We start from the raw sequence: 26098 nt of genomic DNA, 5'->3' as shown, positions 1-26098 counted from the left end.
TATAACTGGGCAGATATCTTTAGTCCCAGACAGAAATAATTGGCTCTGCTTTCTATGCTCATGCCTTATACCCGTTCCCAGGATGCAGCGTCAGCAGCCCCTCCAGCTCCGTCTTGTTCCCCTTTTGCCTGGTCACAAAAGCATCCAACAGCCTGGTCATATTGTAGCTTGGGCTCAGCCAGAGCCAAGCGTTGACTTTTGTATCCAGAACGATCTATTGTTATTCCTGCTTGCTCTCACCCTTCCCTCACCACCCTCCCCTAAAATTCCCACCCCTTGGCTTGTTGAATAATTTCAAGGTGCTAATTGCCCTGTGTCTCAGCTGATCCATTGATCTGGAACACAAACAGTCTCGAGGTAATTTTCTGTCTGAGCCAGTCTGGGGCTTACGCAAGTGCTGGTGTTTGTTCTCTTGTTTTTAATTTCCTGCAAAGAAAAGCTTTTGTGTTGCATCGACAAGATGCCTGGGCCTCTGTCTCGGTCGTCGGCTGCTCCATCAGGCCACGTGGGTCTCGAGGAAAACTGACACCAACAATACCAGTTTCTTGGGTAATTGAAGTCCGTGGGTGGGAGTTGAATGCCCTGCTCAGTCATGTCCCTCTATCAAAACTATTAGTCTGTTCCTTGAAGTATCAGGTGGTTTCCCTTGCCCATCTTTAGTCCTACATTTGGGACAGACTGGGAGCAGCTCAGACTCTTTGTCCTGTTAGATAATTACTTGTTCTGTTAGATAAATACTTGGAGGCAGAGGTTGCTGGGGTTGCTCATCTCTGAGGATTCAGACCTCCCTTTCTGTAACAGCTGACCACAAAAAAACCAGCGCTGGGTAACTACCAGCCACTGGAGAGTGCAGCATGCATCCTGCACAGCAAAGAGTTAATTTTCCTATGGCTATTGCTTCCAGCAGCCGTCAGCAGAAGCCTTGTGCCTTTGCAGGGTTTGATCCGTCGAGGGGGCGGGGGTGTTCGGATGATGTAATGTTAGCAGTTCCCGGTGCTCTGGTAGTAGGAGGCTATACAAAAATAAACTCATCTGCATTCATTTCTCTCCACAGCTTGCATGAACAGGTTCGGTTTACCTGGAGACTTGCTTTTGTACCTTTTAAATAAAGGTGGTTGTTTTTCTAACCAGGGAAGAGGGCAGGGTTGGTGTGGCAGCCCTGGGCAGGGAGCGGGGCAGGGTGGGGAGTGGGGAGCACACAGCCCAGGGCTAGTGGGGCTGCACGCAGGGAGGTGCACCCCTCCGGGACAGCGGCGTCGGCAGCGTCGGTGAATGAAGCGCAGAGAGAGCTTTGCATCCCATTTCTGGGAGCAGTCTTGTCTCCGGGTATGTGTAGAAATGAGTAGCAGTTGTCTACCCTGAATCATAAGCAGGTTTTGAAAAGTGAAATATAACATAACACCCATCTCCCTCCAGAAAAGTAGCCCCTTCTTCACAGGGTCAGAGAAGGTGCCTGTGGCTCAGCCCCCTATTTACAAAGTGCCTGTCTGGGTAAGAGGCTCTAAGGCGTGTGTGTAACCAGGTAGGAGAGGGAGAGATGTCTGCACCATTTGCAGTCCGGGGCTGGCTGGTAAATCCCATCCCTCTGGCAGATCTGTCGCTTCAGCAGGAGGGCAAGGTTTGCTCTCTGCCACTGCCTCGCACCACATGCCTTTGGAGGGGTTGCTGGCTTGTGCACACTAAGCCGCAGCTTTAAGGACTTTATCTGCAGAAAAGGTAGCATTTCTTGTGCTGCTGTTTCAAAAACATCTGCCTAGTGAGCGTGTGCAGCCCTCGCACCTGCGTGCTTGGCTTTCCAGAAATGGTGAAGATTGATGACACCCCTGGAATAGTTCAGCACCTCCCAGCCAAGGAAAGATTTTCCCAGTTCAAACAAAGTGTTGAAATATCCCCTCTGTCTATCCACAAGTACACAGCTAAAATAGGAAAAGGGAGGTAGAAAGAAAGAAAGAAAGAAAGGTCTCACTAACTGGAAACTGAGCTGTGAATCCTTTTCCCAGCACCATCCTGTGTCACCTGCACCCCTGGCACTGGCTGGAGGCAAGGACTGAGCAGAGCTCAGCTGGTCTGCGTGGCTGGCAGCTGGGAAGGGTCTTTGGTCTTTATGATGCTGGGCTCAGATGGCAAGTGGCCAACAGGTATCATCCTCACGGTGACAGGTTGGGTAGCCAGCGCTCCCAGGCTTCTGGTTTGCCCGCAGACATGCAGATACATCTGCTCTGCCCTAAAAGTCCCTTTCAGACTGATGTAATTGGGCGGTGCTTTGGATCCATTCTGGAGTCTCAGAGTGAGACTCAGAGTGGACCTGTGTGCTCGTCTGTCATTGGACACTATTGAAACTGCCTCTGGTCTCACTCAGCGCTGTGTATCCAGAACATCTCCAAGAAAGATGTGTTCTGTTCGACATCTTTTAACCTGGACAAGGGGAGGGGGGCATTTAGAAAAGCAGCTTCAAAAGTTGGAGAGCTTGGTATTTTCACGTAAAGGTACTCGCCTTGTCGACCCCCGCTCTAGCTTTGCTGTATATCAGAGACCCACTTGAATGTTAAAAATGGCCTTTCTCACTCCTTTCGCTGCCTTGGCCATGACTGTGACTCTGGGCATGACCCAGGATGCACGCAAGGCTCTCACTGGGTTTCAGGTGGTGGCAGAACGTGGCACAACAGCAGCGCTTCCAGGAACAGCGATCCCTTGCACCCGCCACGGGCACAGCTTCACCGGCCTTTTCTTCTTGCCACAACCTTCATTTCAGGCTCAGGCTGAGGAACACAGTCAGCCCAGGGGCTTCCAGGAGGCCAGGGAAAAGCAGTCAGCAGCAAATCCCTGCAACGCCCAGGGCATAAACTCACTGGATCATAAATACTGAGCCAGGGAAGGGAGAGGGTTGGGAACCTGAGTTCACAAGGGTCTTCAGAGATTTGTGCTGGGTGCCTTTGGTAGAGCAGCTTGGACTGCAGAAGGTCTGGTAGATGTGCAGGAGAACATGTCCCTGCTTGAGTATGTCAGTGGTTGGTGTGGGACAAGCAGAGACTCCAGGCAGCATTTCTGGCCTCTGCCTGAGGCACCGGGAAGGCTGTAGTGCAGCACTTAGCGGTTGTCGAGTTCAACTCTCCATCAGGTTGACACAGGGGCACTAATTCTTTGCTTGAAGATGGGGAAGCTGAGATTGGGAGGAATATTGGCTGATTTTAAAGGAAATATATTGTGCTTCACATGGCTGAAGATCTCTCTCCTGCAAAGGGAACTTGCATTGCAAACACATTCTTTCCCCCCTGGGAAATCCTGGCCTTTCATTAATGCAAGGGGATCCAGCTGCTCTCCAGATGCAGACCAAAGGAGTTGCTTGTTTTGGTTGTAGGCTGGAGCCTAATGGAGGGAGCAAAAAGCAACTGCTTGAATTTCTGCAGCTGTTGCTGTTTTTCCTACTTCAGAGTGAAAGAGGAGGCGTGGAGACCCCTCACCTCGGTGGCACAGGCACTGCTGGGGATGGCTCTGAGTGCCACGGTGCTCGGACACAGGTGGCTTTGGGAAAACTGCATGAAATGAAAATACCAGGAGACAAATAAAGGGGAGCTGCCTCCTTTAAGTGCACCACGACGGGTGGCCAAGTCACATCTCCTGAGCTTATTTTTGGCATTATTACTGTAACACCCAGGAACCACAGTGCTCTGTGCTGCCAGTATTTCACATACCTATTGCAAGAGAGAAGGACTTTAACAACCAAATACTTAGTGTGAAAGGGAAATGCAGGTAAGGGAGGGGGCATGATGTGCCCAAGGCCATCTCACAAACTAGTGGCCGAATAAGGCTGGTAAGCCATCTCTGCCGGGGCCAGACCACTGCGGTGGTCTCACAGCATCCATCTGCAATACTGCAAGCCTTGCCACTGCCCCGACATCCCTGCATGTGGTCTCTCTCTGCCTGCAGGGACGGGACACCTGTGAAACAGCCTGCGCTTACCCCTAAGCCACCTGGGCAAGGAGTATAAAAAAAGTCTGGAAGAAAGAGAGATGCTGTTGCTGCAGCCAGAAGACTATTCATATTGAGAACTAGCTGCTCTGGGAAACACCAGTGCTAAAATGAAACAGTTTAATTTTTTTCCAACGTGTAGTGATATCTACTCTAATTCCCCCATCTTTAAAAGACAAATAAGCAGTGAGAATAAGAAGAAACATATTTCACTTATTTTTATGAATATTGATGAAAGTTAGCATTATGTAGGCTCCCCAGCACCTCAGCGCATATTTTCAATTACAGAAATCTTCCTACCTGCAGCATGCTGTATTCGTCTTTTAAATATCATTGCTCCTTTCTTCCATAAAAAGCTTCCACGAACTTGTGCAAATATTTGCTTGCTGTTCAGTGGTGATTTGGATAGTCACCAAGTCCAGGTGCACGGTTGTACAAGTGAGCTGTGTTCTGCTGGAGGGCTCCCTGCCACAGGCAGCGCCTGCTATAACTAGGTGCAAACGGTCTGTCCGCAGGCCCGGGGTGCCGCAGGGAGGAAGGGACGCACGTCTCCGACTTGGAAGGGCATCTGTCAACATCTAGATTGTTTAGGTCAAAACCAGCACGGCAGAGTGCAGTGGGAGAACTTCGCTGCACTCCTCCTCGTCGGTCAGCTGCTCTTTAATTCTGGCTCTGCTTTCTAGATCTGTATGCCCAGCACGTGGCAGGAATGCAGCCCATGCCAGCAGAGGCCTGGGGTGTAGAGACACAGCCCCATCCCTGCAAGAAAAGAGCAAAGTGTTAAAATCGCTCCTGCAGCCACCAGGACGAGCTGCGGAGCCAGCAAAAGCCCTGAGGTTGCTGATAGCCTCAGCAAAGGCACATCTTCTAGAAGCTTTCTATTCCCTGTCTGCAGTGCCATGATTATCTTTGAATTACCTAATTTACAAGCTCTCAGCTATGCCTTCTCTTTTAATGGGTGCAGGAGATGTCTTTGCAGATATAACGGTACCTTCGTTATGATGGGGGACGTGGGCTTGCAGCTGGCTGGGGATGTGTGGAGCTGGTGAGCATTGCCAGGCTATGGAGCACTCAGTTCTGGCCAAGCCTGGATTAAGCAGCAGTGCTGGGTTGGACCTGATGTGTGCTCAGGCGCATGTGCATCGTGGGCCGTCTGCCCTTTCGCTTCCCTGAACTCCTAACGTGCCCAGGCCAGACAGCCAGAGGCTGCACAGGAATGGGTGCATTTCTGAACACAGCACACTTCTTGCCTCTGCTTCTTAAATTCAGAAGCAGCAGCAGACAGTTTTAACCTGGCTTTTGCTGGCTTTTTGCATTCACAACAGGCTCCAGCAACAATATTCACTTTATTTTAGCTCTTCCCCAGGAATAGGCTTTTCAGGTTCATCTGCTTGCCTGTGTTCAGGCAGCCGAGAGATCCTGAACAGCTTCTGTTGGGTAAAAGTCACTAGTTTGTCTCTTCAGTCCCAGTGGTGTACCAGGTGGATTTGATTGCTGGAACTAGCCCAAATTTCTGTCTGCACCCTTAATTGGGAAACAGGGATGGGGATGAGCAGGGGACTCCAGAGGTGTAAATAGATCAGTCAGCCACATGGCGTCATCTCTGCTCTGTACAAATGCAGTTGAGGACGTGCTGAGCAGAAAGAATAATTTTAATTAGCATGTACTCCTTCCCAAGCTCTGGAACCAGTGTAAATACATTGTCACTTCTGCGGATTTTAATGGACTAGCTCGTAAACTTTCCAGGAAGGTGCCACCCCATAGCATCTACCTCCTCTCATTCCTCAAAATCCATGTATGTTGTTTGCATGTCAGCAGAGGTGAGGATCTCTTTGGCATCTGCTGAGAAAGAGAACCCGCAACAAACTGTCCTCCTCCGTCATCCCGGGGCATGGACATTGTGCCTGGGAAGTCTTCTTGTGACGGTACCGTAAATGGTAAAAATACACTGACTTCTCCATCTGAGAATGACATTTCCAGCGCTGTCAGAGACTTTCCTACTTCGTGCACATACGTGGGCAGATACATAACAGTGGAGAAGCTGCACAGCGGTGTGCCCTCCCTTTCATAACAAACTTTTTACAAAGGCCTTGCTAGAGAGCTGCTTGATTGTAGTGCCTGCAGAAATGGTTGTGTTGTGTGGGACAGTGGATGGGGCTGGTTGGAAAAAGTAGGTACTTTATGTAAAAATGTTCCAGCTGTTTTGAAAATTCAGAATACTCACATGCCCCTGCAAATTGTTTATGGGACCAGTGAAGCTCTGCTGGATCTGCCTGAGCTGAGTCTCTCCAATAATAGCTCCCAAGGTGGCTGGGAATACTCAGTATGAAATCACTTGATGTCTGGTTAGGAGCTATTTCTCTCTCTTTGAGAACTGGGCCTGAAGAAATGCCCCGTGTGACCTCAGTGCTCTTGGAAGCAGGTTTTTGAGTCTCCCAATTCTGTAAAATAAAGGTGAGATGGATGTGTTTATAATTTCCCTCCAGTAGAGGGCTTGGAGAACTCCCTTACTTGTCAGTATTAACAGTAGTTTCTGTCAGATGGGCATGGGACCTGGGGTCACTGTGTGTTAGTCCCTGTGTAATTTGTCCTATTCACAGGAATAGTGTGAAATTCAAACTGGTCATTACACTGGGCAGAGTATGAATTGAATTGTCAGGAAAACATGAGAAAATTGCACTAGGTACGTTCGCCCATTCTAATGTAAACCCATTAATAGCCTTCTAGATTTAGTTAATCCGTAATTGAAAGAAAGTCTGTAATAGCAGACAAGGATGGGTATAAGCTAAATGTCATGTGAGAAATGAGGGAAGACGGCTGCATTGCTTGACGTGCTTTGGGAGCACTCATAGGAGGTGCGGATTTGGGGAGAGCAGGTCCATACAAGCACTGCTTGCCCAGAGCTCAGGGAGTGAGACTTTGACAGGCTCTGGGTGCTTGTTTTTCCTTCAAGTGCTTTCTTGCTTGCTTCCTTCTTGTTTTCTTTTTCTTTCTTTCCCCCTGTCTCCCTGTCTTTTATGGTCTTGGAGAGACTTTTGTCTTTCAAACCTACCTGAATATCCCCAGAATAGCACTAGCACCTACAGCTTCCTCTCTTGATGAAGGAAGGATGCTCAGAGGCCAGAGCAAAACTTCCTAGTTCCTTCCTTCCTCACCTATTTTCAGACACTTAAATCTTTGCCACACTCCCTGTTTGGGCAGAAATTTTCCATGCTGCTTGTCTGCCTACTGCTGATTTTTACATTAACTGTGAAATTCTTCAGTTGTGAGATGTGTATAAACCTCAGCTAAACAGGCCAGCTGTCTCTTGAGAGCAAGAGTTAGAAGAAATAGGGGTTGTTGTACCCACTTTATAGATAGGAAACTGAGGCACAGAAACATTGAGGTTAAATATATAAAAATGTCAACCTGTCATTTCCTCACTGCAAAGTGTTTTGAGTTTATGAACCTAAAAATGTTCTTTTGACAGTTTTGTGAGTGGGATAATACCTAAATAGGAAAATGAGATGACAGGTTTCACAGCTTCCCTGATGAGGGAGTTCAGAATAAAAAAAAAAGACTCAGTTTTGCATGCTCTGTTAGGAGAAAATGTCAAAAACACAGAAGCACGCAGTTAGATATGGCGAGGTTCCCCGGCTGTGGATCCAGCCCTGCAGAGGTGCCCAGGCATCCCATCAGGAGCAAATTTGGCATGCACAAAGAAGAGCAATAAGAGAGACAAAAACTGAAGTTTGATGGCCCACTGTGATCCTGGAGAAACCCGCCGTCCCATTTGCTGGCAGCACTTGGTGTCTAATGAACATTTGGAGCTACCAGTCCTTTAAAAATTCCCGATGTGTTGCTGGAGGAGATGTCTCAGTGCGGCTCATGCCTCGATGAGACTGAGCCAGAGCGCGTGCCGTGGGGCAGCGATGCGGTGCTGGAGGCATTGCGCTCCTCATGTCATGACTCGTGCTCACAGGGCTGCCTCTGGCACTGATCGCCTCCGGTGTTGCCCTCTGCAGAGGGTGGCAGTTGACCAAACCATTAGCATAAATGGAAAAAATTGCAAAAGCTGCTTGGTTGTGAGCGTGGCAGCCTCTTCCCAGGACGAGCTCGAGCTCGTTGGCATGTGAGATGATTTCAGCTGAATCAGAGCTGTGGGATTTTCTTCCTTCTCTTGTGCACAAAAGCATTAACTTTTTGGACTTAATCATCATGTTTCCCAATGCAAAGCCAAGCGGCGTGCTTTCATCTCACCAGCCGTTGTGCTTAGGTAAGTCCCTTGGTGTGGGAGGGCTCTGTGGCACTCAAATCAAACCGACGCCAAGGACTTTCTGCCTGGCAGCCATCTCGCACCGCGCTGCAAACTGCCTGCGAGGCTTGTTTAAAACCTCTGTAGCAGCAAAAGTCTTTGCTCCCAGTTATTAAGTGCGAAGCTGGCAGCATACATGTTTTGAGGCAAAAAGAAAGCCTGGTGGGGTCCCTGAGGGGAAAACACGGTGGATAACCTCAGCTTGTCCTTGTGGCAGCACAAAGCGAGACACGGGGCATCCTGCAGGAATAACCCTCGTGCTTCCCAAGTAGCGAGGACTGGGACACGCAAAGCTGGACGTTTGACCAGCTTCGGAGCGCTTTCTGGATTTTAGTACGCTATAGAAACTGATAAATTATATCTATGCCCTGCTTTATCCCATTTCGCCTGGCTTTCTGAAAGTGAGAGAAACAGAGTCCTCCATTTCCTAACATTAGAGGAATGTTTACTTAGTCTAATTTTGCAAAAGATATGAGGCTCAGGTGGTTATCCTCCTCCTCCTCTTCTCCATCCAAGATTTTGAGCTCATGTGGCCAGTTTCCATGGCGCCCTCAAAGATAAAGAACTCCTAAAAAAGTTTTCCGAGCAGAGACATCCAGTTCAACCACATGCACGCTATTAGACGGCAGGGAAACCACGCCAGTGGGTGCTGGAAACCTACCTTGGGCATCCCAGCTCCCCATGGGCCCATTGATGCTTTGGCCATCGCACACTCTTCTCGGCAGCACCCACCTGCAGCACCCGGTGGCCTCTCCAGCCCCTCCCCAGTGGCTGCGTGATAAAGCCAGCAGAGAAGTCAGAAAGATGCCCAGGATTTGGATCTCAGGCTTTACGACCTGAGATAATCCCTCATTTCGCTTCATTATTAGATGGGACTTTAAGACCGCAGAGCAATGAAAAGCTTCCACTGGGCAGTGGGAAGGAGAACCCTTTAATAAATATAAATATGCTATTAAAAATATATATACATAAACTGTGCTGCCACATAGAGGCATTGGCGACAGCTCTCCCAATTTATCATGAATTTTGCAGTTGGCAGTGCTTTTATTTTTAATGCCTGACCATTGGAGTCCTGCTATTGCAGGAGCCTTTTTCTCTATCTTTTTAATACAAGCAGGAGTCTAGCTGTCATTTTTGCAGGGGGAGGCTATAAAAGGTGAAATACGTACAGAGTGAGGGATTTAAAGCCAGAAGGCTGGTCAAAAAATCCACAGTATTTTTTAATTTCATTATTTTCTAGCATTTGGAGTTAGCCATGGCTGCAAACATAAGTCCTATAATGATTAATTGAATGAGCAATAGGTTCATTTAGAGTACCAGAACAAATCAAGGAGTAGCACATCACCCAGGCGACTCTGCGATAGCGCAGAAATTTGTACTGAGGTAAGTGCTTAAGAGATGATCCAACATACCACACCAAAGAAACAAACCAGCTGAGCACCTTCGTTCCTCTCCAAGCCCTACAATAAATCCATCGTAGATCTACAGTTTCACTTGAAAGCTAATAGGTGTCCTCAAGTGGGTATTTGATTGCTGTTAGGTTGGAACGAGGTCTATGGAAAACAGCTCGCAAGGTATTCTTTTAGGGGAAGGAAATAAGTCTCTGGTTGGCAATGCTTTGCACAGCATTGACCCGGGTATCAATGTGGGTAGGTGAGGTGTATTTCTGCTATGGAAGTGTGCATTTTCCAGTGATCCCCGTACCTTAACTGTAATCCTTTTATGAGAAATTTGAACCCATTTAAATTAGGTACAGAAAGGGAAAAAAATTCTGGTGGTGTTGCACTTCCTCAGAGCATCTTGCACATTTTCCCGTGCTCCTCCAGAGCAGGAGGACTCTCTCCCAGTGCTTTGCCTCGAACTGTACAGGGTGCGTGAGGCTGGGGGGTCCCCAGGGTGGAAAACGGGCAGAAAAATGTTGCTGTTTTCCCACTGTTAGGTAGACCCATACTCTTTGGTCAGGGCTGTAAACCAGGAGATTTTCTTTCCCGGCTTTCTGTGGCCACCTTGGTGGCAGACCATGAGCTGGAAGCGCATCATCTGGCCTGCATCCCCCCAAAAGTATTTTAACAGTGCCACGTGGAGCCCCAGCTCACAGTGCTTACAGCATTTCGTAGCACTCTGGCAGCAGCAGTTTGGGTTTCAGCCAACGTTTGTTGTCCTCACTGGAAATGGATTGATTATTTGAGCTCAGGAGCCAATTATGGCCGGTATGATACTCACCACCTCACATCCCAGGATAACGTGTGCCATGGAGGCTGCTTTGCTTCAACTGTACCTGCCAAATGGGCCAGTGAGGCTCCAAACAGACTTCCGACCTTTCAAATCACCCATAGTGTTAATAAGCAGTTTAAATCATGCCCTAAACCTTATTTGACACGTGTTTGTTGGATTTGGTTTGAACAGACATTGTCATTTGTTTAGTATCTCCCTTGAGGGGCCGTTGTGCCCTGTGCCATCCCCCACACGGCATCTGTCTGTCTGTTTGGTGGCACTGCAGGGTTCATGCAGCGGGGAGAATTTTGCACGAGGGAAAACTACCGTGCCAAAAAAGAGCAGTACCATGGGCGATTGGAGCCCACCAGCAATTGGTACCTAGCATTGCACTGCCAGGCAAAATCATACGCGAGATGAGTGCTGTGCTTGGGCTATCAGGATGATCACATCTTGTGTAGGTTGGTGGGGTTCCATGCCAGCTACCACGGGCAAAATGACAGCTGGAGCCTGTGAGCCTCCTCTGCTTTGCCAGTGATGTTGTGATGATGGGCAGCAAACAATGGTTATGGAGCCTGGGGGCAGCTGAACTGCTCCTGGGCGCCCGCTCCTGGGCGCCCGCTCCTGGCAAAGTGTTACACAGCAAACCCACAAAAATCTAGAGGCTTCACCCCAATGCAAACTCAAAACAAAATCCATGATTATAATAACTAAAGCCCAAGTCTCTGACCTCTTAGAGGTCCTTCTCAGCCAGAGGTGGGATGTCCCCTGTGATTAGAAGTGGGAGTGCACTCTTGCACTCCGATAAACCAGTTGCAGGAGGATCTTTAGAGCCCCCCAGAGAGATTTCTGTGCCGATCTCACAGTGTGAGGACGGGGGATGCTGTGGCACTGAAGCTGTGGGGTGTCAGGAGCTCTGCTCTCCTGTGGGGGAAGTGGTGGAGATGGTGGTTTTGGTGCTGAAACGTGGGCAATTCTTCATTTTGCTCTTTATTTGTTACCTTACGAGTATTACCTCACTGAGTCTGCGTTAATGTTACGTCTGGTGTTTTCAGCTCTCCTTGGGTTTACTGCGTTTAACAGCTTCCTGGGCAAAGCACCTTCCCACATGGCTTATTTGATGCTATTTAGATGAATTTGTTGAGCCTCTAGCTTGGGTTTGTTTCACTAAAATTTGGGCTGTGCTTTTCCATCTGGCTGCCTAGTGGAAACAGTGTCCGAAATTGGTATTTCAGTCACTTCCGATATATTTTTTGCAAAGTTAGTTGAATTATGAGAAACAGGTTACTTAAGCAAATGCAATGGCTCCTGTCACACTTCATAGGGCCTGTTAAACACAAAAAACCAAACATAATCAACAATTTCCAGTAATCACAAATGCAACGGGTAAATCAACCTTCCTGCCCCCTGAGGGAGAGGTTGACGAGGTCTTCCTGGGGCAACTACTCCAGCACTGCTGCTGCCTGAGTGAAATGTGATAATGCCTCCACCCACCATGAGATACTGCATCTTCCATCACATCCCTGACCCAAAATAGTATTTAAACTGGTATTTGATGAATTGCAGCCAGGTCCACATCACCCGTACAAAGCAGGACCCTGTTTATAGCGAGAGAAATGAGCTGTGATCTCTTCTCGCTGCTGGTAATGAGTCGTTAGAGACTTGGGCACATCTGGGACGTGCCCGCTGTGGGTGGGACGGGTCGGTGAGCGCGGGACCCCGGAGCATGCGGAGCTGCCCGTGCATCCTGCGCAGCTGGCAGAGTTACCGGGGCAGCCGTGCTGCCAGAGGCTTGTGGGGGTGAGTTTGCAGAGAGGAAAGGTGTCACTTGACCTCTCTGTCATTTAGTTGCCTGGCTGCTTTAATGGCTTTGGGATGCGGGAAATGGAAGTGTAAATACCGATGACGTGCAGGTGGCCTCCCCTGCGCCTGCCTGCTCCCTGCTGCCAGGGAGCAAATCCATGTCCAAAGAAAGAACACTTTTTTTTTTTGTTTTCCTTTCTTATTTATTTCACAGGCAAGGAGCAGAGGTGGGAATAAAGGAAAAAAAGATGTCAGCTGCTTATTAGATCAGCAGCAGTTGTTTTGAGCCCTAGCTTCTCCATGCCAATTGATGTAGTAAGCTTTGTTTTGGGGGTGCTTTTCTGATGCAAAGAGCTGTCTGATCAGAAAATGTTGTTTTGCTGCAATAATTTTCTGCAAGCAACTTGCACTGGTCTCTCTGAGGTAACATGCTGTTGATTAATGCATAAACTTACCCACTCTCCCTGGTGCCTAGTTTTCATTCCATGTAAGCTCTGATTATTCAGTAAAAAAAAAAAAACAACATTGGCCTGTGAAGCTAAACATCAAAATGCAGAAGCAGAGCCCTCAGTGTCCCCACTGTTTGCAGTGTATTTGCTCAGGGTGATTTTCATGCCACACACAATTGAGGTTATTGAGGAGAGTAAAACGAACAGTATTTATTATTCAGTTCATTTTGGGTTTTCAGCGCTGTCGTTGCCTCACAGCAGTGGTGCCAGGGGGTTCGGGGGTGTGGGGTTATGAATTTATTACATGGTGTCCGGAGCTGTACAGAAACAGCTCCCAGAGGTCTCGCAGAAGGAGAAGGGAAGGATACTGTATGGAGGAGCCTGGAGTTGGTGCGCAGTGTCGGAAACAAGGGTGTGGAGACATGAAGTGGCTTGCCTACGGTGCCAGGGCTGCAAGAGCAGCAATACTGGGATTTAGGCTTTCAGACTGCTGGGCTGCATCTAACCTCTAAACAAAGTGTGCAGGTTTCCGCTGGGACCTCTGCTGTGTCTTTGCCAGCTGAGGTCAGGTTCCTTACACCAAGTAGATTTAGCTGGGATTATGCATTTGTGAGTCTGGATCTGGATCTGACCTGTTTGTTTCTATAATTTGCCAAACCAAAATCCAAAGTCCAGAGAATCTTAGATAAGTTTATGCCTTCATTCCAGAGTCCGCGTCTGGTTTCACAGGCTGTTAATACATTAAGGTTTCTTTAAAACAGTTAATAATTTATATTAAATGGTTTAGCTGCAGATTTTTAACTACTCAACAGCAATAGACTAGAAGCAAATGGAATGGAACGGAACCGGGGTTATTCTTAAAAAGATTTCCATTATCTTAATATGCGATCACCTTGTAATCTAGTGCGTACGTTACACCTCCCATCCCTTACAGGACTGTGCGGCTCCTGACCTCTGCTTTAGAGATGGAGGTAGCAGCCTGCAGGTGCATAGGGTACCTGCTCTGCATCTCCAAAGTCTTGTGCTAGTGCCCAGGCTGCTCTGTCAACCTCTGTCTCGAGTCGTGGAGAACAAAATTTGGTTTTAGAGCAGGAAAAAGGAAACAAGAGAGAGTGGAAAAGCTCAAGTAAAGTTATTTGGAGAAAATTGTGTGACAGAAGAGATTCAAGTCAAAGACGTCAGGCTTTTTCCACATGGGGAAGTCAGCGGTGCTGGTCACGGGCATCTGAGTGAATTGCTGAGGCTCGTGTAGTTCCCTGTGTCGTCCTTGAAAATTTGTATGAGTCCTGCAGTGGAAATCGATGCAGTTGGTATATCTAGAAAGCGGCACAGTACCAACGTGGGAAGCAGCATGGGAAGCCCAGGGGGCTGGCTTGATAAGTGGGCTTATTTCATTCCTTGCACTGAGGTCGGTGCTAAGCACATACGGACCAGATGGTGGACCTGGCGCTCTCTGCCTCTAAAACAAACCTCTGTCCTTCCCCTCTGTCTCTTTGCAGAGCTCCCTTCCTCAGAACACTTGAGCGTGGCTGATGCGACATGGCTTGCCCTCAACGTGGTGTCTGGTGGAGGTGGCTTCTCCGGCTCCCAGCCCATTGGAGTGACCAAAATTGCCAAGTCAGTAATAGCACCACTAGCTGACCAAAACATCTCAGTGTTCATGCTCTCCACCTATCAGACGGACTTCATCCTGGTAAGAGGACATGAGAGGACCAGGCAGAGTTACCTGCCACCAGATGAAAGTTCGGTTGGGCAGTTTTAATGACTTTTCTGGGAAGAAGTTGTTCAAGGAGCAGCAGAAGCACCAAAGTCTGCTTTCCCCAGAGCTCTGTGCTTTGTAGTTAGGCATCTCAGGAGCTTTTCTCATAGGATGAGGCATTTGTTGGTATGGATTATCTGGTGTCTAATGAGAGCGCTGAGCCCACACTGCAGTCTTTCCCTTAATGGAGGCACTGGCAGCATTTCCCACCATCACTCAGACATTGTTTTTCTGAGAGTTAGAGGAACATAGTGTCTGCTGTCAGATTGGCTGATGATGGCAAGAGGCTCCAAAGTTATTTTGGGGGTAGACAGATAGACTGTCTTTCTGTCTCGCACACATGTGTGCACACACAGAGGGCACAACCACATAAGTTTTCTTTCCTTAGGAAACAGGCTGAAGAACAGGCAGTGCTGGTTCTTGAAGGGATGCTGCAAAAGGGGTGAAGCATCTCCCTCCTAGAAGTCTCCACACTCTTTCCACAGTCTTAAAAACACTGTAGTGCTTAATCCTACTGATATTTGCCGTGATAGCACCAAATGTGCTTCCCTAGACACACATCCAGGCAGTAATTATCCTTACACACCTGCTGGCTCAAGCAGGAGTGATGTGTCCACTTTGCTGTGCCCTGAGGGTACGTAACCTCCGCTGCAGTGTCTTCTCACTTCTGGTGCGTACCATCATGAGCTAATCCTGTTGTCAACTTCAGGTACGTGAGCGAGACCTGCCCTTCGTAATGCACACGCTGGCTGCTGAGTTCACCATCCTCAGAGTAGTGAATGGGGAGACAGTGGCTGCCGATGACCTTGGGATAACGAATGGATTTGTCAAACCAAAACTGGGTAAGGACCAGCATGGGCTCAGCTTGCCAGGCAGTTGGTCTCCATGACACATGGGGGTGAAAGTCTGCCTCCTACCTGCGTTCAACATTCTGGTGACTGTTTATCCTGTTGTAAGATAATAAACTATCTTAACACGTGCCTGAGTCTATCCCAGTTCAACCAAGGATTTGAGTAGGTGCGTAACTGTCTGAGCAATGCCAATGAGCTTTGCTGAGTTTAAGCCTTTAGTGCTAGTTTCACATTTCTAGAGGAGACTTGCCTTTTGTAGGACAGAAAGTTAAACCACAGCTCATTTCAGTTGCAAAAATAACATTGTCTGTAGCCCGGACTTCCATGTTTCAGCATTTCAAAGGAAAATGGCTTATATAAAAGCTTGTTTAAATATTGCAGTGATTGATGCACAGAGAATGCTGCTGTTCAACTTTCACACTTCAATACCAGTCAGGATCAAGGCCACTGTCAGCCCAGGGCTGTACAGAACCTTACGATGTTTCCAGTCTAGGGCAACAAGTGCCAAGCAAAGGCCACAGTCAGGAAAAGGAGCTACTTAAACACATATGTTTACCTACGCGCTGTGTGTAAGTTTGTGCCCGTAGCCAAACAAAGCAGGGATCAGTTATTATGAAGCGCCACTCAGCCTTGTCACTTGATAGCTATAGATAATCTTGTTTAAGAAAATGAGCCTTACACAAAAAGGATGAAGGAAGGGCACAGTGAAACACACGTTGATTATGCACAAGTATGCAGTTCCCTGTGTTGCTGTGTTTAATAGTTGTGTGTCTAAATACTGGCTGCTTCTCAGCTGCTGGCTGCAAGTGTGGTTGCCAAGCTGCTGTGTGTCAGCTGGTTTTTAATTTTTTTAGGTATTAGGGCAAAATAGGCCCCCCAAAAGGAGGGAAAAGAGGGTGTACTGCCAGCAACCACAGCTGAAGAAATGCCTTCCATAGTCCTGCCTTTTAAATGGTGGAGGCCTGAATTTATTGCTCCTTTTAGTTTGTGTTGTCACCTCTCTTAGCTTGCCATCTCATGTGGGTGCACCCGATGGCCTGAAAGCCCTTACAAGCAGAGAGCTGACCTGTGCCCTGGGCAGGGCAGGGTACTTGGGATGATCTCACCCTATACCCTGGGGAGGACGCTGCAAGAGCAGGTTGCCCCCAGGCTCCTCGGTCCCTGTCTTGAGAATCAGCAGGGCTTCAGTAATGAGAGATGTTCTTATGAACACCGTCAGTTCTCTCTGCGGCCACAGCTGGTGCATGGATAACACATGTCTGGTGGGACGTGAACCTGCTGCAGATGTGGCTTCATAGTTTTGTGTGTCTGTGTGTGTCTCTTTCAGTTCAGAGGCCTGTCATTCATCCCCTTTCCAGTCCGAGTAATATGTTCTGCGTCACCAGCCTGGATCCAGATACCCTTCCCGCTGTTGCTACACTCCTAATGGATGTCATGTTTTACTCCAATGGGTAGGTCCTGGCAGGGAGACAGGCTCCCAGGGGAGGTGTGGCTGGCATCTGGGGTGCAGATTCACATTGCTGCTCCAGGATGCCCAGGGATCTGCTGTGGCCTTACGCTGCTGCGCTGCCCTGCACTTAGGGCGGGAGGTTTCACAGGCTGAGGAGGGTTGTCCTGACAGGTGGAAGCCAATTAGAAGATTGAGGGTGCCCAGAGACATCCATTGGCTTTGGAAGGCTGAGCCTTTTCAGATTTAAGCTAAAAGTAGCAATGCGATCAACGTGCTACATATTCACGTATGACCAGAGGATGTACGGCTGGCTGTGCTGCTGCCCGTTGGCGCCTGGAGCTCCTGGCCCACAGCCTCCTGTGAGAGGACCTTGGGGCGGGGGTGGGAGAGTTTTGTCAATCGTGGGGACTGGCATTTTTTTCAGTCCCCTAAGTCAGTATATGAACACTTCTCGTTTTACTGGCTATATCTGCTTTAAAATCCTTCCTTTGCTCTTCTAGCCACAGTTAATGCTGTTCTCTCCTGTCTCTTCAGAGTAAAAGACTCGGTGGTGGGCAACGAAGACTCGGGACATATTCGCTTTTTCTCCTTTTCTCTCATTGAGGGTTACATCTCCTTGGTCATGGATGTCCAGACACAGCAGAGGTGAGCTTTGGTCTTAGGGTCTCCTGGACCCCAAAAAGACATCTGGGGTGTTCTCACAGGAGCAGGAAGCAGCTTAAGCTCCTCCATATTAATTCTTAGGAGTCTCATTGCATGGGTTTCACGTGCCTGTACACTCTGTCACTTCTCTGAGTGATGTCTGGCATGTTAGTTCTAGCTCCTGAATTTTGGGCTTGTCTGTCCAAGCCCTCCATGAAATCACAAGCCAATGTACCATAGGGTTATCTCACTTTTGAAAGAGGAACACTGGAGCAAAATGGTTTTGACATTTTTATTCCATTGTTCAGTAGCTGTGTTTTTAAGAGCAAAACCCAAAGAAATACAGCGTGCATGGTTGAAGTTTTACTGCTAAAGGCCAAAATAGGGTGGGGATGTCAGTGATGCTGTCCTCCTGCTTTGCTTTTACACATGGCTGGGCTTGGTGCGGAGTCTCCTTGTGATGATAATGTACTGAGTCATCCCTGTGCAGCCGGAGCCATGACTCGTTTGTCTGGCAAGGAGAAAGTCACCTCGGGAGCAAATATCAGCCTGTTTGTGTGTGTGTGCGCTTCTGCAGCTTCACATCACAGGAGTCTCTGAGGTCTGGAGGCCAGACAGGTTGCTGCACTGAGGTGCAATGCATAGGTTTACTTTTGGCACACAGTACAGTGTTTGGTTTTAATTCTTGCCAGCCCTAGGGACTTGTTTTGCAAACTATTAATTGCCCCCTTGAAAGTTTCTTTGACCTTAATTGAAGTAAACCTCTGTCTGCCTTCAAGAGAGGCTAGAGCGTTGCAGCAGCAGCCCGGTGCTTGGGGAACCTGGGCAGCCAATTCCTCCTCTGCACAGACTGCCTGCTTGACCCTGGGCAAGTCACTTAGCCACTGGTCTTCTTTCCTCTGCTAAGAAATGGGGATCCCCGCAGGGATCCCAGGGACCTCCCAGGGATGGTATGGAGAAAAGCACTGATGATGCTCAGACACAAAACCAGTGGTCACTGTTAACATTCCTAAGAGAGTAGGTATAGAAACATATTCTGTCCCTAGGCGTTTCTAAATGCAGTTCAAATCAAGCCTTCAGGTAACAGTCTTGACGTTTGTGGAGCTGGGGCATGGCCTGTTTCTTAGAAATCTTTTACCATGCCTCTCCGGGTGGCTGTGCACACTTCCAGCATTGGGTGCTGGTTTACCACAGGACATCTGGAGGGGCAGGCAGGTGCATCTGTCCCTCTTGCCTTGAGTTTTCTCTGATTCACCAAGCTGCTGCTGCCACTATTGTTGGCTTCAAGCAGCGCAGGGATACAGGAACAGAAGCATCCCCACAGGCAATATTTGACACACTGCTGTGTTTTAATTGCCGCGTTTGGTGTTCCTTTTCTTTTACAGATTTCCTAATAATTTGTTGTTTACAAGTGCATCTGGTGAACTCTGGAAGATGGTGCGGATTGGTGGGCAGCCTCTTGGCTTTGGTAGGTAAACATTTGGGGGATCAGTTGGTGCACAGGTAGTCAGTCGCCTCAGGGCCTTCAAAGATGATGGAAAAATCCATCTGAGGCTGAGGCTTTTTAAGAGCCAGAAGCTTAACATGACTTTGCAAGCTGGGCTTCTCAAACGGGAGGAGTCTGACTCCTACCTAATAAGTCAGACTTCTAAATATACTTTTGAAAGTACTGCATGCTTGACAGCTCCATCTAAATTGCATTCATCTGCTGGACTGCGGAGGTAGCTACAGCTGGGTCTCCGTTTAAAGAGAAAAAGTGGGCAAAAAGGTGATACGGGAATGCATTGTAGACTACTGAAATCAGTGGTCAGGCGGCACTGCCGCAGTCCAGTGCTGTCCGCGGGCAACTCTGTGGCTCCGGTAGATTTGGTACAGATTTCTAGCAGTCCAAGTGGCAGTCCGTTCAGGGTTGCAAACATTTTCTCTGCTCAAAAGAATATTGGACCTAAGCAGCGCAGAGCAAATGCTTCATGTCTGCAGAAGCGTTCTGGTTACTTTTATGTCCCCTGTAATTTTAAGGAGGCTGATCTGAATATTGAAACAAGGGCCTGATCTTCAGAAAACACTCCTTCCCATGGCCTCTGAAACAGTTACAAAACACAGGCTTCAAAAACATTTCTGGAAAATGTTTGCCCAATTTTTGTATTTAATTGCAGCTTCTACACCAGACAGCCAAAAGTAGCAAGAAGGAAATTTTCATGCACCTTCTCTTTATGTATCTTAGAGACAAATATGTAGAAATTACATGGTATATATCACTGGTGGGACCGCAGGACACCTACCAGTCCCCTAAGTATGCGATGTTTAAGTATGCTAGCTTACAATCAAGTTGAAATGTACAGTTTGGATCAGTGAAACTCAGATTTCATCTGGAAACAATGTTCTGCAATGAACAGGACAGATGAACCATGTAAACTGGCATGAAATCCTGTCTCAGGGGCTGTAGTGGTCTGTGATCTAGGAACCATGTGTCCAGGCTGGCCAGCAGGGCAGCATCTCCTCTCTCAGACGTGCAGGGCAAGTGTTAACTCGCAAGAGCTAAAGAGAAAAACAGAGGTTAAGGGTATGTGAGACTGGTTTTGGTGCTTCCTTCCTGAACATCATTAGTTGCCCTTCTTTGGACTTCTGAAAATCATTCCAGTCCTAATGTTCAGTGCCTTTGGGGGATTTACATTCCTCTGTAACAAAAAGAAGGCAATAAAATCAAATATGCAATGTATCATGGTGGCCCAAAGAGCCTGATTCTGTGAGAAAGAACACATTTTACTACAGAGATCCCTTCTCATTGGAGTTTGTGAAGACAAACTCCTCCGTTTGGCTGCGGAGCTGGCGAGACCCAGGAGTTCTGCGAGACTGACAGGTGCCATTCAGACAATGATTGATTTTTTAATCTCCCCCACAGACGAATGTGGAATTGTCGCTCAGATTTCTGAGCCTTTGGCCGCAGCCGACATCCCAGCCTACTACATCAGTACTTTTAAGTTTGATCACGCATTGGTGAGTATCAAGACAGCTTCTTTGGAACAGGGCAGATATTTTCCCTGGCAGAAAACTCATGATGAGAACATCATTTTCCATCTGGAGTGCCTCTGCTCTGACGTAGCCCAGCAGAGTGACCCGCCTGGCTGTCACTGCCCTGCGTCAGAGGATCCTGAACCAAGCCCAGCCCTACCCCAAGACAAAGCCATGTTAGGGAGTGTCATTCTTACAAAACGCTGGTCTCAGTCCTTAAAGACCTGCAGCAATGGAGTCTTCTCCACTGCATCACTAGCTTCTCTTAGAAGCAACCACAAACCCTCTCCGTTTTCCTGCAAACATAGTCAGAGGCTCCAGACTCTGAGGAGGGTGTGCGGGGAACTTTTTGGAGAGTCTCCCAACAGAACACCCCTGCCTTCATCTCTTGGCACCTGCACAGCCCTAACCTTGGCATTTTGAGACCCATCTGTGAGTCCTGATTAGCCCTGCTGTCCCTGCATCATCCTCCTCATGGTGTAAGCCTTTGATAAAATAGCAATGACTGGCAGCACAGCAAGGGAAGGTAATTTTGAAGCAGAGAAGGGTTTCTTCTCCTGAAGTGCCCGTGAGCAGTTGCAGCACAGTCATCAGCAGGAGGGCCTTGCCATTTATGCAGGGTTCTCTTCTCTTTTGTACTGGCGGATATTTTACCTTCTAGACCTACCTCTGCTCTTCCTTTGGCTGTATAGGACACCCTCAAAAGTGAGGAATGTCCCTAAAAAGGGAAAATTGCTATGCCTGTAGCCACAAACAGGATGGCATTTGGCTTGGAGCCCATTCCCCAAGTCCTGAGGGCGGACATCAGTAGCCCATGTGCTAACAAAACTCAGCTGCTTTGTGCTTTTTGAGGTTTTTTTTCTTAATTGTGCCCTTTATTGCATTATACTTCTCCTTTCATCACTGTAAATTCACTGCTCAGGCCCTACTTTTGACCTGTAAAAGCTCCAGTGAGTTCAAGGTGGGTTTTTTCAGGGTATTACTTTGGTTTTTCACAGTTGGTGTGAACCATTTGCAGCCTATAGGTCATGTGTGTAAAGAGTAAAAGTAAATATTATTCCAGATAGCAAAGGTCAAAGTGTTATATATGTTTGTCTTACTTTCTTGAATATTAACTGTGCTGATAAGATAAGCTAATAAAACACCATTTTAAAATCAATACTGTTAGCTTTGCCTCACATTCCTACCTGTTGTTGTGGCCCCAGGTGCATGCTTTCCTTGCAGAGCACAAGGTGCAGAGTGCTTCTAGTTGTCAAGGAATATCTGGAGAGCTAAGCCCTGTCAGTTAAAGTAGATATTTCACTTAAAACTTGTGCTGTATAATTGTGATGACTCTGCAGGCAGCTCCGCCTTTTAAAAGCATCCTGCTGCATCTGAGCCCAGCAGATCCCTGCCTCTGAGCAGCTGGAAGGGTGTTATTTGGGCCATGCCCTAAGGTCTGCAGATCTTCCTTACTCAAATCAGTATTTTAGCATTTTCCTTGCTACCTGCTGTTTTCTTTTCGTACGGTTTTAAAAGCCTCGTCATCTGGACAGTGCTATTCTAGTTGTCAAATCCTCCCACTATGTGGAAGGTGCATTTCAAGCCCCCCTTTGCGTGACTTCGCTCCAGGCATGGTGGCTGGCCTGTGTGCGTGCTGGCTCTAGGTTGGTTTTATGGGCCAAGACCCTGACCTAGATTTTGTCATGTTTTCCCTAACTTTGCCACCCAGACACCTTGACTTCTAGTGACATTTCTCAAAGTCTAACTGCATCTTGAAGGCTTTCTCTGCATCCTCCCTTTCTTTATTTAAGGTTGTTCAGTTCTTGTTGTCAACAATTTAGAGCGCTTTATAAAAGCTTGCTGTTCCCTTTGACCTTTTTTACTCCTGTGCACCTTAAGGTTTTTTTGGTTGCTTAATTTTTCATTTGACCTGGGTGTTAACACTCAGGTCTTCTGCAGTGCTGTAGCTGTAGAAGTTTGCCCTGGAAATCAGGACCTGTGCTTGAGAAGAAATCCCTTTGGGAGACAATGCTGAGATGGGAACCTCCAGGTCTCTGGTGTATCCCCTGGGTGACATAAGGTCAGGCTGGAGAGACCGGTGGTTTCCAGCTCCCTCTACAGAGAGCCAGTGAGAAGGGTCCCATTTCTAGGTGCGCTGCTCTCACTGCCTCATGCTCAGGGGTATCTTGCTCTTCTTCACCAGCATTTTGCAGCTAACGAGGCTGAAGCTATGTGTGGGAAGTAGTTTGGAGCTTTACTTTTCCCTTCACGGTAGATGCTTTGATCTGCCCTCTAGCCGACGAGTGAGCGTGTTGCACCAGCTGCCCTGGGACAGGGACCTTTTCTAAGGGGCAGAGAGAGGTAGGACTTCTCCACTGGTGGCAAACTAGGATGTGTCCTACAAATGAAAACTGTGCACACATCTGCCCTGCTGTCCTGGAGAAGATCTGGCCCAAGCATTTGTGGTATGATTGATAGAATTTCCTTGAGGTGAAATCAATCAAGCATTTTGCAGTGCGTGAAGGATTGGCCCGTGGTGTTTAAGTGAGGAGGTGGGTCCACGTGGGTCAAAGCCAATGGGCTAGAATGGACCACTTCTGCTTCTTCCTGCTTCTGTGCTGCACTGGAGGAGCATGTGGAGAGACCCGCTGGTCGTCCGCTGGGGCTGGCTAAGAAAATGTGTTTTGCAAAATTGATTCCTATGTCTTTTATCATTATCTTCTGGAGAGGCAGTCATACAGCTTCTTCCACTGCAGTGTTCGGTGTACTGGGAAAAATGATGGAGGGGAGGCAGTGGAGAGTCCTGTCTCAAACTCCTGTTCCCTATGGTCAAGGTTTGCTGGGGTTTCCTTCCTAACCCAGAAGAATTTGCTGTATGGTTGTTTTAAGATTATTTTCTTCCTTTCCCAGCTGACTTCTGTTCACACATCATCAGTCAGCCGCTCCTATTCCATCCCCCCATTGGAAAATTGAACGTTTTTCTTGTTACTTCTCGCGGGTTTTTTTCCTCACATTTGCTAAAAGCCTTGCAGAAAATCACGGTCCAGTTGTATTTCCACTGTCTGAACTCTGGCGGGTGTCCAGTGAATCCAGGTATTGTACTCCTGGCCAAGACTCAAATACCTCGCAGAAGAGACAGTCCCTTCTTCAACTTACTTAACGTGAATTATTTGGCTTCTTGCAGCAGCTCACAGATAATTTATTTTCCCCTCAGTCCCCTTTCCACTTTCCAAGAGCTGTTAGCTGCCGGTCCCCTGAGTGTCGTCTTTGAGTTTATGTAACAGTCAGACGCCTCTTTTCTATCTGATATAACTTTACTTGTGATATTCTTTTCTACCAATGACAGTCGCTCTGAGATCTTTTGCATCTTCTCATACAAGAGTTTTTTCTTGCAGTAAGTGTGAAAAGACACCCACTAATAATTTTGTATATGAACTCCTATGGTTAAGTCTCATCACAAGACTGGATAAGAAAGCTCAGGTGCTATGCCGCACCATCTGGGACCCTCCCCACCACAAGCAGACTGGCAGTTCTCTTCTTCTTTTGATGGACATGTTCCCCTATCACCCGACATGGTCTTCCCACCCACACTTGTGGGTCCCAAACCTGTAGGATGGCCTGGAGAGCCTCATGGAGCCCTCAGGCACCTGTATAAATCCATCAGCACAGGCACCTTGCATGAGCGAGCTCCTGGTGTACAAATGCTTTACCAACAAAAGGAAGGGAAAGGAAGGGAGAGGAAGAGGAGAAGGAAAGGAAAAGCCTAAAACAGTTGCCTCCCCACCAGCACTCACCATGGAGGCAGCAAACCAGCCAGATCTCACTTAAGAGGTTGGCTTCTAGGGGTACCATGGGTTAACGCTTTTGAACCGGGGGTACCTCTTGTAGATGGAGTCCTTTCTCAGTGGAGTTCAGGTGTGCAACAGCAAAGTACCTGGCTCCTTGGGACTGTTTTGGCTTCGTCGCCTGCCTCTCCTTTCCTTGTCGTCCCTCCCTGGCTTCTGCTAGAGCATGACCTTTCTTTTTGTTTTCTTGCAGGTACCTGAAGAAAATATAAATGGTGTGGTCAATGCACTCCAAGTCAGTCAAGCTGAAAAGCATTAGACATCTTCTGAGCTGGTTCCAGATGCTTTTTATTATTATAATTATTATTATTATAATTATTATTATTATTATTCTTTTTTTCTCACAGTATTTCTTGGAAAAAATCTGATTCCAGAGAGTTACATGAAAAGAGACTGTGGAAAGTTGAGCAGAAACAGCTCCAATAAGCCTTTGTTTTCATTATTATTATTATTATTATATTATTATTGTTATTTTATTAAATTTATAAATGAGGGGCAGGAGGAAAGGGAGTTCAGATGGTTTCCTGATGTTCAGCTCCAAGGCAAAGTGCAACCTGCCCATGTTCTCGCTGTGGAAGGAGCTGCCCGGGGACACCCGTCTCTCCCCGGAGCGCGGCGGCACGGATGGCCGCACGCGCAGGCACTCTGCTGAGAGCTTTGCGGCACGGCTGGGACAGACGGGCCGCTTACTCAGAGAGAGCCCTGAAAACAGTAAACAATGAAATGTGGAATTAAACAGAAAAGACGTCGCATAGTGCTGGCTTGTCTCCTCGCATCAGACTTTCTGAGGACTGTCCGTCATTGCATATGTTGAGATAGGATGGCAATTGGGTTCTGTTTCCCTTGGCAAATCTGTTTGGCATTGGAAAAGGGGAAAATATCCACTTGTTTGAATTTTCCCTTTCTCCCTATAGTCAAAGCATGGCTTCTCTGAGAAAACCTGGGTGGGGGGAGCGTTGCTCTCACCCACCTCCTGGCAGGTGATGCCACCAAGACGTCTGTCTGCATTGAAACTTGGCTGTTTTAGCTCATTTTTCCCCAGTCACCCTCCCACCACCCCCAATGTCCTCCCGCCACATGCCCTGCTCCAGGGCAGCTGCTGTCCCCTTGCCCTCGCATCGGCGCCATCCCCAAGCCCTTGGTCCCCCAGGGCCAGCAGGAGGAGGGAGGCGTCTCTTCTCCTGTCCCCGCAAGCTTTTTCCCATCCACTTTGTACAGTCGCGGGGACATGAAGCATTGCCTGGGGTCCCTTGGGGAGCTGCTCCTGCACAACCCAGGCCACCAGGCCAAGAGCTGCAGCGGGGTCTCCCCACCAGGCCCAGGAGGGTGCCCAGGCCCTGCTGGGACCCTCCTGCAGTTTTTCATTATCTCCTTCATCACCAGGGTGGAAGTCACTGCCAGCTGGGGACTTGACTCCTGGGGTTTTTCCCTTGGGTTCAGTGGGCAGCCCAGTGTTGAAAATGCATAAAACCTGAGGCATTTTCTTCTGGTCCTGTTGCGAGAAGATGAGGTGGGCTTTTCCCGTGGGGCAGCAGGAGTGCGTTTGCTCCTGGCTTGAGCCAAAGCTGCGGGCCAGCAGGAGCCAGGCGTCAAGGCCCATGGTGGCACCCGCCTCCGAATCGTGCCCGCGGCCACTCCCAGCACTGTGGAAGGCAGTGGTGACCAGCGGCGGGAGCGCAGCCGTCACCCGAGACGTAGGTACCCGCAGTCTGCACCGTGCTGTGACTGTGCAGCGAGGGGCGGTGGAAAGGAGAAGCTGTCTGCAGAGGACTCTGCTTCTACGGTTAGGAGCCCAAGGATTTCTTGCATTGCTAGTCTTATTCCAATT

At 48.2% G+C, this 26098-nt stretch overlaps 1 protein-coding gene across 1 annotated transcript in view; it reads left to right on the top strand.

Moving 5' to 3' along the window:
• Positions 1-25026, top strand: part of CASTOR2 (cytosolic arginine sensor for mTORC1 subunit 2) — a 123872-nt gene extending 98846 nt beyond the window's left edge. Inside the window, exons 3-9 of the mRNA XM_075112746.1 lie at positions 14229-14422; positions 15198-15330; positions 16667-16790; positions 17324-17434; positions 18817-18899; positions 20334-20428; positions 24464-25026. Coding sequence (XP_074968847.1) covers positions 14229-14422; positions 15198-15330; positions 16667-16790; positions 17324-17434; positions 18817-18899; positions 20334-20428; positions 24464-24529 — 806 coding nt within the window. The 3' untranslated portion in view covers positions 24530-25026. The remainder of the gene's footprint in view (positions 1-14228; positions 14423-15197; positions 15331-16666; positions 16791-17323; positions 17435-18816; positions 18900-20333; positions 20429-24463) is intronic.
• Positions 25027-26098: the final 1072 nt, after the last annotated feature.

Source organism: Phalacrocorax aristotelis, chromosome 18 (assembly GCF_949628215.1).
Source record: "Phalacrocorax aristotelis chromosome 18, bGulAri2.1, whole genome shotgun sequence".
Classification (NCBI taxonomy): Eukaryota; Metazoa; Chordata; class Aves; order Suliformes; family Phalacrocoracidae; genus Phalacrocorax; species Phalacrocorax aristotelis.
The sequence above is the reverse complement of the archived record's forward strand: the minus strand, read 5'-3'. Positions and strand labels throughout refer to the sequence as shown.